The sequence below is a fragment of the Scophthalmus maximus genome, chromosome 13 (genome assembly GCF_022379125.1).
Source record: "Scophthalmus maximus strain ysfricsl-2021 chromosome 13, ASM2237912v1, whole genome shotgun sequence".
Lineage (NCBI taxonomy): Eukaryota > Metazoa > Chordata > Actinopteri > Pleuronectiformes > Scophthalmidae > Scophthalmus > Scophthalmus maximus.
In genome coordinates, this window is record NC_061527.1 from 22,392,729 (window position 1) to 22,404,959 (window position 12,231).

Here is a 12,231-nt window from a genome sequence, read left to right on the forward strand (position 1 = left end):
ATTACTGGCTTGCTTTTGGTTTCAGCCGGTTTGGTTGAGGAGTAGTTTGTTGAGTGTGGTGTTTAAGTTGGATTTCAACACCAGGTGATGTTCTGGATAGCAGAGGGATGTTTGAAAGAGATGGTCGTATGATTGGGTGAAATCAGCTGTACTGATTTTTCTCAATGAAACATTAAAATGTAGAGCGCCCGTGTTTATTTCTGTGTCCACATAACTTGTCTTCATTCGGTGAAGCGTCACATCTGGCCAAACTGTCCTGAAAGCAAACAGCTCTTAGTTCTTGTTTCCGAACGTCTGCTCAGAGGAAGCACAAGTTGAGAAGGGAACTGTATACGAGACACATGCAACACTTTGTATTTGTCAGTGTTAGTAAATCCACGCTTTGAAAGCCTTCCAGCTGAGAATGAATTATAGCACTCATGCCGTTGTGTGTTTAATATCTCAAAATAAAAATAAATCTTGACTTGAACTGATGTTTGACTGGTAGTTTTTTTTGGGGGGGGGTGGTACTATTGAATATAATGATAACAGGAAAACAAACAGCCATGTAACAAAAAGTACGTTGAAGACACTTCAATTTCACTACACTTCTTGTTAATATTCTGTTAACAGCAAGTGTCCCAAGTCCAGATTTTACTCTCAGATTTGCAATTAATTTTGTGTTTTTAATGATGATGTGAACTTTGATTTGTAGCACACACACGTGTGCAAAAACTAAATCCAACAACTCTAAATCTATGAACGACAAAATCATATCAAAAGCAATCCATGGAGACTAAAACATGTTTATCTGAAGGTCCCTGACAAAGGCGTCACATTGCAGTGACTCTTCAGCTACTGTTAAAATATGTACTTTGTTTTCCGTAGGATAATAAAGTGCCATGAATTTACTCTGAACTATAATATTGAGCGTGGTGCCTCTCTGTGGCTGCTGTTGGCACTGCACTCCTCAGTTAACCATGAGAACAGATGGTCTTAATAAGCAGTTGTTTTCGGTGTTAGATTGTTTGTAATTTTTAAAATTATTTATTTTGTTCAAAATATATGTAGTAAATTCAACATAAAAAAGTGAATTGTGAAAAACAACCTTAAAGGTCACCAACCTGTTCAGAATGTAGTACCCATGTTACCTGTCAAACAAATATTTACAGGATGTCTGGTAAATATGTGGCTTTTAACTCTGAAGGCCCAGGCAGTCCAAGTCTGTGGTGGGAACAGAGCTCTTTAAACTGGGACAATACCCACCTTTCCAGGACTCAAATTTTAAATAGCTGCTGGGCCAAGGTTGAGGTGACCTGAGGGTGAACAATAAATCACTCACTCTCGACTATTAAAGAGAGAAGTTGTAATAGCGAGAACAGATGATTTTGAAGATGAATTTGTCAGATGAATTTTACTTCTAGCACACGCAGATTCAGATTATACATGAAAAAAAGACTCTGATCATGCAGTGGTGTGCCCTCTCTTCTGGTCGGGTGAGGACCTTACGGAGTGGCGAGAGCAGAGGGTAAGTCTTTGGTCGGGTGATCCTGTGATGGAAAAGAGACACATTCAGAACCCATTTCTTCTCACACTAACTGAGGAACAGTAGATTATTGCCAAGCTACATCGCAATGATGTGAATCTGTGCTGACTCCATCGTTGCCGGACTCACCATCCCTTCCATGAATCCCGGCATGTCCTCTAATGTCACCAAGTCTTCGCTCCCCTGCTGTCGTCTCATCCTCATCCTCCGGGCGCTGCCGAGAATCAGCGCGGAAACCACAAACACCGCCGCTGCCGCAGACAATGCCACGGCCATGATCTGCGTGGGGCTAGTGGCCGCTCCCTGTGGAGCGTCTTGATCCGCGGCCTTCCTCGCACTTGTGCCAGCGTGGGCTGCAGAGCGAGGCAGAGGCTGGGGTACCAGCAGGTGGGAGATATCTGAGGGCAAATATACGCAAACAACCGCGAAGTTTCAGAGACGGGAGGCAACTTAGGTATAGGGTATAGTTGTGCGTGATACATTGGTCCCGTCCAAATGACCTTCCAGACTCAAGAGGAAGAAGGCATCGTCCCCTTTGATGAATTGTCTGCTCCTCAGTCTGCTGTGGGTGATGAAGGTACTTGTCCCGGTGCCCGGGCCTCGATAATAATAGCTTCCATCAGCCTCGGTCACTTTAGAGCCCACCTTCCTGGGATCGTCCCAGTAGTACTCCTTACCTGAGAGAAACAGGTGAACAGTGATTGTCTGTCTGACCAACTCAAGGGAAACATTTCTTGATGGGTGCCGATTTCGACAAAATATCCCAGAAAATGTTAAAACACTTGGAGTCTGCGGAGAGGCTTTGTTCTCGAAAACGTCACCGTGGCAAATTATATCCTCGGCAGGAGTTTGTCTGCCGATTTTTTTATCCTCATTTTTGAACTTTTGGACGAACCAACGTATTTATTATGAGGGCTCAATATTGAGGAGATTTCTGGTTCGTTTCACGGATCAACAAGTGGTCAGTGCATGGCGTCCCAAGACAATCTGCCTATCTCCGGTCTCTGTAGGTGTATTTAGCTCTATCAGAGTGGTGTCTTCAACCCCCCCCCCCCCCAAAAAAATAGGCAATCCCCATAGTAACACTGTCTGTCTCTGTCTGAGTATGTTCTAGAGGAGAGAAATTCCTCGGCATTGAGCGCAGCCAAGATTTGCTTCAACGGCTACTACGTCTCCCCACTTCTCTTACCGTCCAACTTGTCGGGGTCAGTGGTGACCATCCGGTGCATGTTCGTCTGCTGTCTGATGTCAGAGTGCTGATCCATCAGGGCCATGGTGGCCTGCTGCCATGGGCACGGCCACTTGAGGCTGTGGTCGTTGGGGCCGGAGGTGAGATGGAAGTAGAGGCCCACGTAACCCGGACGGTCGCTTCTTCCATTTAGGTACGCGCCTACCTTTTGGAGCAGAGGGCAGCATGAGGTTACTTTTTCTACACGGTGGATGACGCCAGGTTTAGTTTTGTCGTCTAGCCAAAACATGACACTAACTATATAACTCCCCTCACCCTCCCAAGCGTGTAAGAGAGAAACTACCGTGGCCTTCAGGTTACGCAAAAAAGCGAAAAGCCCTCTCTAGAACCAGTGTTTGGTTTGTCTGTACTCCTTGGAAGAGGACTTCAGGAATCAATGGATGAATCCTCCTACATGGTTTCAAACTGGACTTCATGTTGCCATTACAGGCCATGCTAAGTGTATATCAGCATTAACATGTGTTGTCGTCTGTGTATTGTTTTTTATCTATCAAGAATGAGACAGCTATTTACCTAATCTTATTCCAGTGTATTCTAATTTCATCATTTATGAATTGAATATGGAAAGGGTCTGCTGCTCTCGCACGTCTGGATTCGAATGAGAAACACAGTGGCAACAAAAGTTCTTCATTGATCCCAATTTCAGATCATTGTTTTATTTCCTTTTGATTATATTTTGATAACAGTTTTTGACGATTGGCACGATGAAAGAATTGAATATTCCATTCTTCAGTTATTCATGGCAAACTGCCACAGCTTACATGCCATGTACAACTACAGCACTATGCAACATTTAAAACATTGGTGGCAGGAAGAACGAGGAGTAGAGATCGACTCTAGAACAGTCCCGATAGTGAAGGCCAACGCCCAAGTGCCTAAAAGCTGTATTTTCTGGAATGGCCAGCAGAGGGCGACTCCACAGTTAGCAAGGAAAAGCACGTCTTATAGAGGTCTAATAAAAAATAACTCTCGAAAGTTTACATCGTTGATAAGCAGGAAACCAAGGAAGACTTCACCATGAACATAATGAGACAGGAGAATAAGAAGCCGGCCAACAATGGCCTGGACAACAAGCGCTCGGGGAACAACGAGACTATGGAGGAATTTCAAGACCTTGAGTGTCTGAAGAGAGACAGGAGAAGTTGCTGGCTTCTCCAGAAAGGCGAGGGCTTGTCACTCAATCGGTCTCGCAAAGGGGAGATGGTCGACCTGCGTTGAAAAAAACACCGCAGGGTCAAGAGGGAGCACGAGGCAGACCGGAGGGCAAGGAGCCACCTTCTAGAGCCGCCGACTGCTGACTCCCATCTTCCTGCCGCAAGCGACGAGGAGGGCGTGGAAATAACTCGTGCCAAGATCCTCGATCAGGAGAGGGACGCAAAGCACTGCAAAGTCAAAATTGTTCAGCTCCCGCGTCGAGAAGACGTGGTCCCCTGCGGAGAAGCCCGGAAGAGCCGAGGCTGAGGTGATAACTGACCTTCCGAGGGGCAGCCCATGACAACTACAACAACAACCAAAACGGTGTGGCAAGGCCTTTTGCCTTTTGAACATTCCTGTTGCTCTTACCATTAGTATTTAGTTGTTTTGCCAAATTCCCAAATCAGGTCAGTAAAATAAAATGAACTTACACATGATCAATGTGGTTTTCCACAGTATACACTTTATCCATGGTTTACATGTTCATCCTGTGACCGGGTCATTTTCTCCTTCTTTGTGCAAAAACATCGGGGGTGGTCTTTGGAGCACAATGCACACGCTCAGTATGAAGACAGAAGTTAGCTCAAACCTAAATAACAGCATGCATGGCATGCGGAAAGTACGTCACAGCGAAGTAAAACACAGACGGACAAAAACAAATGACCACGTCTTTTTAGTCCTCAGAGGTCCTCAAACCCTTCAAATCCATCTCACTATCTAACCTTTTGACGAGAATTAACTTCACCAGAGTCACACGAGTGCAGTGTAATGACACCTCAAACCGACCTCCGCTGAGATTTCCAGACAATAGCAATCTCCCTTATCGGCCTTCTGAAATAATGTACAAGTGATCAATTCAACTTCAAGGAGACATATTATGCTTCTCTTCCCTTTCCTCCTGTGTGCTACAAAGGTTTTTCTGCGTATGTAAACCTTTTCGTCTCACACGTGTCTATATGTGTGCGTCGTAAGAAGACAATAAAAACGTTGGGAAGAGAAAAAAACAGGAGAGGCATTTACCTGGAAAGAGTAGCCCGCTGAAGAGAGAAAGCGAGGGCTGTACCGTTTTTGTCCTGCTGGTGTGGTGGCCATCAAGCCAGTGATGTTGCGGATGTGCCAGACGTGCTGGGGGCACTTGGTGGACGACAGGTTGATGTCATCGAGAGAGAAACCCCCCTTCGATGGACCCTTTCCCCTCACGCCCTGGAAAACCACTCGGGCCTTCTGTGTCACATTCAGGTTGACATTGTGGAGTTCCCAGGAGCCCATGACACCTCCTGTAAAACAAAGAATAGACAATGGATATTAATCCCTATCAATCCCATGTTCCCCCAACTAGATTAGAGGTGATCGTCATTCTATAAAAGGATCAATGTGTAGAATTCTTATGTTAATGTTTTGTCTTTTACAAAAGATCATCTGGCGCTGGGGTCAACATTTCATACGTTACCTGAAATGCTCTTGAAGAGCCCCAGTTTACCGCCAGGGACGGCCTCGTCGTACTCGCGCACAAAGATGTTGAGAACATCATCGGCCGCCCCGGTGTTATGGAGGGCGAACTGCAGACACTGGGCTCCCGGTTTGGGGTAAAGCCAGCGACTCTCCAGAAATGCCCCTTCACCGGGTTCAGCAGTGGCCGTGCTGAAGTGCATGAAGAAGCCTTTACCTGGGCAAAGCAGCCAAGAAGCAGGTTCCCAGAGGTCACATTGACTAGTCATAGTAGTTTGTACCTGTATATGTAAAATAACTGGAAAATAATAACCCATTTTTTATTACTAATTTTGGTGAATATGTATTGCCTCCATAGTCAAGATAACTCAGGTCTGTCTGCGGGGTTGTACTGCGAGGACCTGAACGTTTTTCAAATAAGCCACTCTCTTGATAGATCCCGAGAACTCTTGTTGTTGTTGAGGTTGAAGGACAAAAAAATTATTGTTGAGAATTGCTAACAAAATTATTTGGGGTCCCAGTGCAGAAGTGCGGGAATGGACCGAGCAAACCACTACCCTACAGGTCTATAAGTATTTGGAAAGTGACACAATCGCTACTTGAAACTAGATTTGAAATCAATCAGTCAAGATGTGATTGAAGTGTAAACTTTCAGGTTTAATCCAAGGAGTTTAATAAAAGCACTGCGTTAACCTTTTAGGAATTACAACAGTTTTACACATAGTCCCTCAATTTCCGGAGGCTCGGTGAGGAAAAACCCCTTCACAACATCCACCCAAGTCAAGAACACTCTCGAGGACGTTAGACATATCATTATCATAGTTTCCTATAAGGAGACGTCTTCATGAACTTAAAATACAGAGGGTATAGAGAAACAAGGTGCAAACCACTCCTAACACTTAAGAACTGGGAAAGCCTGATTAGACTTTGCCAATCTAAAAAAGCCTGCCCAGTTCCGGAATTCGATTCTTTGGACGTTTACAAAACCAAGAATTGATGGGAGAAGTAACAGCCCATGACCCGAAGCATACCACGTCATCTGTCAAACATGGCGGAGGCAGTGCTACGCCATGGGCCCGCATGGCTCCGAGTGGAACTGGGTCACTCGTGTCCAGTGACGATGTAAGGGCGCTGATGGAAGTAGCAGGATGAATTAGGAGGTGTACGGGGCGATACCTTCTGCTCGCATTCGTCCAAATGCAGTTCAACTGAAAGGACGGCGCTTCACAGTGCAGACGGATAATGACCCAACACATCTTCTCCAGTGACCAAGCGGTCAATAGTTCTAACCCCGGCTCCTCCAGTCCCCATGCCAATGTGTCCTTAGGCGGGACACTTAACCATACAAGCCGGCAGTGTATGAATGATGTGTGAATGGGTGGATGCAACTTCAATTCAATTCAATTCAATTTGATTTGTATAGTACTTGTGTACGGTAAAGCACTTTGGGTGGTCGATAATACTAGATACGCACAATATAAATGCAGTCCATTTACCATCCATTTACCCAGTCAATCAGCTGATCTCAACACAATAGAGCTTTTGAGTTACTGAAGAATAAACTGAAGTCAGAAAGACCTACAAACAAGCAGCAACTGAAGGCTGCTGCAGTAAAGGCCTGGCAAAGTAACTCAAGGGACCAAACTGCTGCATTTGGTGACACCCATGGGTTCCAGACTTCAGTTAGCTATTGGCCGCAAATCATTTTCATCCAAGTGTTAAAAACAATCCGTATATTAATAATTATGTCCGTTTGTCCAATTACTTTTCAACCTGTAAAAGTGGAGGGGCTATGCATGAATTGTCTGTCATTCCTAAATGGTTAATCTAATAGTTATGTTAAACCCCTTGAAATAAAAGTCTACGCTTCAAGTTTTCAAATCCATTGTGGCTGTGTATAGAGGCAAAATTAGAACAATTGTGTCATTGGCAAAATACTTAGTTTAAAAAAAACAAACTCCATCCAAAAGATCATTGTGGAAGAAAAGCTAAACGTGTGGTGGTTTCAGCTCGGTTACACATAGAAGGCAATGCAAATGATGCATATATGTGACGCTTAATTCATAAACTAATACCGTCTGTAGGTCAGAGGTGGTAGTTTGTGAGAGGGTGAAGTTGAGACATGCAGGCTCAACAATGGCGCTGTTTATCCAGCAGATAGATGGTCCCTCTACTGTACTAACCGATAAAGCACATTTACAGTATGTATATCTTGAAGCACCAAACCGATATGGTCCATAAGTGTGTCTGTACTTTGTACAGGTTCCTTTAGTTATTCAACTCAGCTACTTGTGTCAGATACACAACACCAAGGTCAGATAAGAACAGGCGAAGTATATAAAGTCAGATAAGAAAAGGACCAATAACATTTATGACCACACAAAGATGTGTACTGTAAGTGTTATTCAAGTCTGTGCTTGACAGCATGTGAACATATTGGGCTCTAGAGTCTAATGGAGTAAAAAAAAAAGAGTAGAAGATTCATAGTTCATTAATGTGTTACTCTCACCCACTGGCACCATACCATGCATTCATAATGTTTGACAATCACCTTTGCATTGCCCCATGTTGCTGAAGTCATCGTGAGGCCCTCCACTCACAGAACTGCGTTGTTCCCACTTTGTGTTCCCCAGGCCCTGAATCATCCCGCAGATGTTCTTCTCCTCAAAGTCGCAGCTGTCCACAAAGGCGGACGACTTCGCTGCGGAGAGGGAACAGTCAGTGAAACGCGTCGATCCGTATACTTCAGTGCGGTGGGCTTGACTGGCCAAGAGCTTTATGACAGTTGATTTACTTTGCAGAGGTATATTAAATATACAAAACACAAGTATTTTAACCTTTCTAAAATGTATGAATAGTGTGGGAGAGACTGGAAGGCGGAGGGTGAAATCACCGCTGAATATCACAACTGTAATTGGCTGATAGCATTGCATCAGACTAAATAATTAACAGTACTTGATGGAAATTCCTTATGCAGTTCCTTGAGTTTTGACCCAGGACACCTGTGATCGACTACGTTATCAAACATCCAGTTTGTTTTTTTTTGTCATGCACAATGCATTGCCCCATTGTTTAGCTTCTCATTAAAATAGGGTTCAGTTGCTGGTTAAATGGTGGCTGTAAAATAAATGAATGATTGCTTCAGCATTTTGTGGCATCTCGGGGGTATTAATCCCTGATGCTTATTACTAAGGGCTGATATAGATCATCAATAGGCTACACATAAGCATCAGCTTATGCCAGATAGACTCTGACCCGCCAAGTGGCCCTGCTAGGTTATTATGAGACCAAACATCACTTAGTTTAGTTGGAACACTTAAAGGAACCTTCCAGTGCATGTTTACGTCGTCCATTTACTGCAGAGATCACTTCAAAAATTACCATTGCCTATTAAATTTGACTTTTACTGTAACATTTTATTATAGATGCTGTTATATGATAATATGCTGATACATACTTTGCAATGTTTCCAGTTTCATTTTTGCCATTTTCTTGGTTTTTACCTCAACCATGGCGGTTATGTTTTCACCCATGTCTGCTTGTTGTGTTTGCTTGTTGTCTTATTTGTTAGCAGGATTAAGCAAAAATGACTAAACTGATTTCTGGACCCGGGCAGAACCCATTTTGATGTCAAATGCAGATTAAAGCAGCGGATCCAGAATTCTGGATTGTTCTCTGAGAAAAAATAAAAATAATTTAGTTCATCAGATCACTTCTTCTTTTAAATGGTGGAGGTATGCGCTGAGCCATTGTAGTATGCTTTATGCTTCTTTCCTAATTGTTTGCTTCATGTTTTTATGGTCAAAGTCACGCAACAGTGTTATGTTATATTTTGGAAATCTATTTATGCAATACCATGGGTACAAATATAATGCATATTACTGTTAAGACAAAGAAAACATAATGCTTGGTCTGTGCCGAAATCGTAAATTGATTAAATTCTGTGTTTCACGGCTTGCCTGGATCTCAGTTAGAACCAGTATGTGAACTCTGAGTTTTTCTGATAGAAGATAAATAACCTTTGCAAGAAGTCTATAGCCGCGAGATGGGGGAGTAACTGTAGAGCAAACTCAAAGTGTCCCAACCCTCCCTCAGTTCCCCTCGGGCCCCCTGTCTCAAGGGTCATTTCTCCCAGTCTGCAGTTTCTCCGTAGCCTTGCCATTCTCCCCTGTCCCACCAAATGCCCCTGAACCACCGACAAGAGTTCATACTTTTCAAATGTCATCAGTGTGATAAGAACTATCGAACATGACAGACACAATCTTTTGGAAACATATTTGGCATGTACTTTGACCTTTTAGTTCGGTCAAATGTAAACATGGAGGAGGCAGGTTTTATGACCTATACTGTAGCCAGCCACCAGGAGGTGATCGAGATGACCTACTGCAGTTGTAGAGACGGTTGAGTTTGGTTAGGTCATTGGCACTGAACCCCATTCTCTGACCGATCACATCCAAGAAATGGGGGATCTTGGTGACGATGGTGGGCTCAGAGCCGATGTTGAAGGACGTCTTGCTGTAGTGCATCACTGAGCCGTAGTCGTAGGGAACGCCCAGAGCACTGGATACTTTGTCATCATATGTCTTGAAGTTGTGCTGTTTTCCTGAAGAAAGCATAAAAAACGAATGTAAGGAATTCACTTTGTTTGCTTTGGAGCAACAGGACGTATGGCTGTATTCAGATGGTATGCGGCCATAAGGACAGTTTCTGCACAGTTCCTACTGTATTTCAAAGGTGTTACTGATCAACGTTACCAGGTTCAATGCGATCCCACATGATGGTGACATAATCATCACGGTCAGCTCTGGACTGCTCATGCCAAAATCCAAGAGCGTGCAGAAACTCGTGCTCAACGGTTCCCAGGCGATCGCAGTTGTTACCAATGGACAATCGCTGCTTTCCCTCATGCTGGTTGCCTACAGAAGAGAAGCATCTACAGAGAGGGGGAGCGAGATACACGTTTGTCTGAATGGTTGCCAGTGTAATTGTGCCTTACTATTGCAAGAAGCTTGAACAACACTGTAGAGCAAAGCAAACTGCAGAGTTGCGTGGTAAACCCAAATGGATTTGTACCGTCTGAAACTCGCAGCGTTGTCGAGCTCGACTCACCCGCTGCCTTTGAACACAGAGATGTAGTTCTTCTCTCCGTTCCAAGGTGTGAAGTCAATGCAGGTCTTCAGTCTGTACTGGTCAAACGCCTTCAGGATCACCCCCTTTGCATTCATATCTACATGTCAAAAGATGCGGGACAGAAGACCATGAAAGGGTAACCTCATTTGGTGCATCACCATGGCAAGTGCTGTGTGAGTTGCCATAACACAAGTGTCTCACCCACACTGTCCTCTAGGTAGTAGGGAATGGTTGTTGGCCAGCGATACTTATCTCCTATGATGGAGTTTCTGCTAAATGTCTGTCAAGCAAGAAGAAACAAGATATAACAATATATGGAATGAGACATGGATGTGATATATAACTGTAACCATTTGTTTTCTAATCACAGATTGCTTTGCAAATTAGATGTGCTTCAAGATAATGTTGGCTACTTCAGACCTGTTGTATTAATACTAATATGACTGTATTTATTGCATCTGTACATGGGCATAATTCATTATTTATAACACACATTTTTATTTATAACACAGGTGGACTGATATTATTATACAGGTACATTAAAGGCATATGATTATAATCACATCAATGTTGTTCATATTGCCCAGCTTTAGCCCTGCATATCTTGCTCAAATCATATTTATGTCAATATTGACAGTGCCTCATGAGACATTTTGAGCACAGAAAAAAAAGTTTTTTTGCATACAAGTAGATTATATTTGTCATTCATCTGTCACTCAGTTATCTACAGAAGCATGGAATAACTAAAATGTTGGTGTGTGTCCACACACTGACTTACTTCCTCCTGTTCAATATCTCCCTCCAGCAGGTCCAGCCCGGCTGCTGCAAGGGGAAATAGTGTTTGATTTAGGAAAATGGTCGGGGAAATTAAAAGACATTATACTATGAAACTAAGCGAAAAGCAATGACAATGTCTTCGAACCTTCATTGATGTTGAAGATGTCCCAGTCATGGCCTTCATCAACATCATATTCTGCACATAGAGAGTCATAATGAGATCACAATATGATGACAGTAATGACACAAACACTGCCCTAAGATTCCCTTCAGCAGCACACTTTTCTTGTCTTGAGTGTATAATCTTTCTGTACATAGCTGGTGCATGGAGAGCTCAGCTGGGTGACCACACATCAGTTTGGTGCTAAAAGGCAGGAAGTGTGTGGGGTGTGAAAACTTTTGACTAAAGAACAGACACTAAAGACTCCTACCTTAACTTGTAAGTGTAGTTTACCCTCAACCTGAGTAAAAATGCCAACAATTTTATTTTGTCCCACTTTTGCCCATTACTGACAAAATAAACGTCAAGTTATCTGACTCACCTGTTTCACCTGTTAGCGTGGCTGCTGTCTGTAAAATACATTTGAAAGCACAATAATTCATTGGACAAAAAGAAAGGATGAATTAAAATCCTGCCTCTCTTAAAGAGAGAAAAACACAACATTAAAGCAAAGGCTATAATTTTAACCAAATGGTCTATTTTATACTGGCATGCAAAGGGTTTTGCACTTACCAAGCCGAGGCCAAACAGCAGAATTAGAAGTGGCATTGCTCCAGCTGCAGACACACTTGCAGACGAGCGTTGATTCAAGCCTTACTGTGTACACTGAGGTAACGTTGTTGCTGTTGTTTTTGTGCAGCAGAAAGAACACAGCATGCAACGTATACAATATTCTTTTACGACTCC

At 43.3% G+C, this 12,231-nt stretch overlaps 1 protein-coding gene across 1 annotated transcript; it reads right to left on the bottom strand.

Moving 5' to 3' along the window:
- Window positions 1-12,216, bottom strand: mep1ba (meprin A subunit beta a). The gene is made up of 15 exons (XM_035648923.2): window positions 12,058-12,216; window positions 11,867-11,894; window positions 11,470-11,520; window positions 11,326-11,369; window positions 10,749-10,827; window positions 10,527-10,644; window positions 10,172-10,350; window positions 9,802-10,020; window positions 7,969-8,118; window positions 5,419-5,634; window positions 4,989-5,245; window positions 2,715-2,919; window positions 2,026-2,202; window positions 1,655-1,923; window positions 1-1,529 (listed from the first exon to the last, which is right to left on the bottom strand). Exons 1-15 carry the CDS (start codon window positions 12,091-12,093, stop codon window positions 1,485-1,487), a joined length of 2,073 nt encoding a protein of 690 aa, XP_035504816.1. The 5' UTR covers window positions 12,094-12,216; the 3' UTR covers window positions 1-1,484.
- Between the last annotated feature and the right edge of the window lie 15 nt (window positions 12,217-12,231).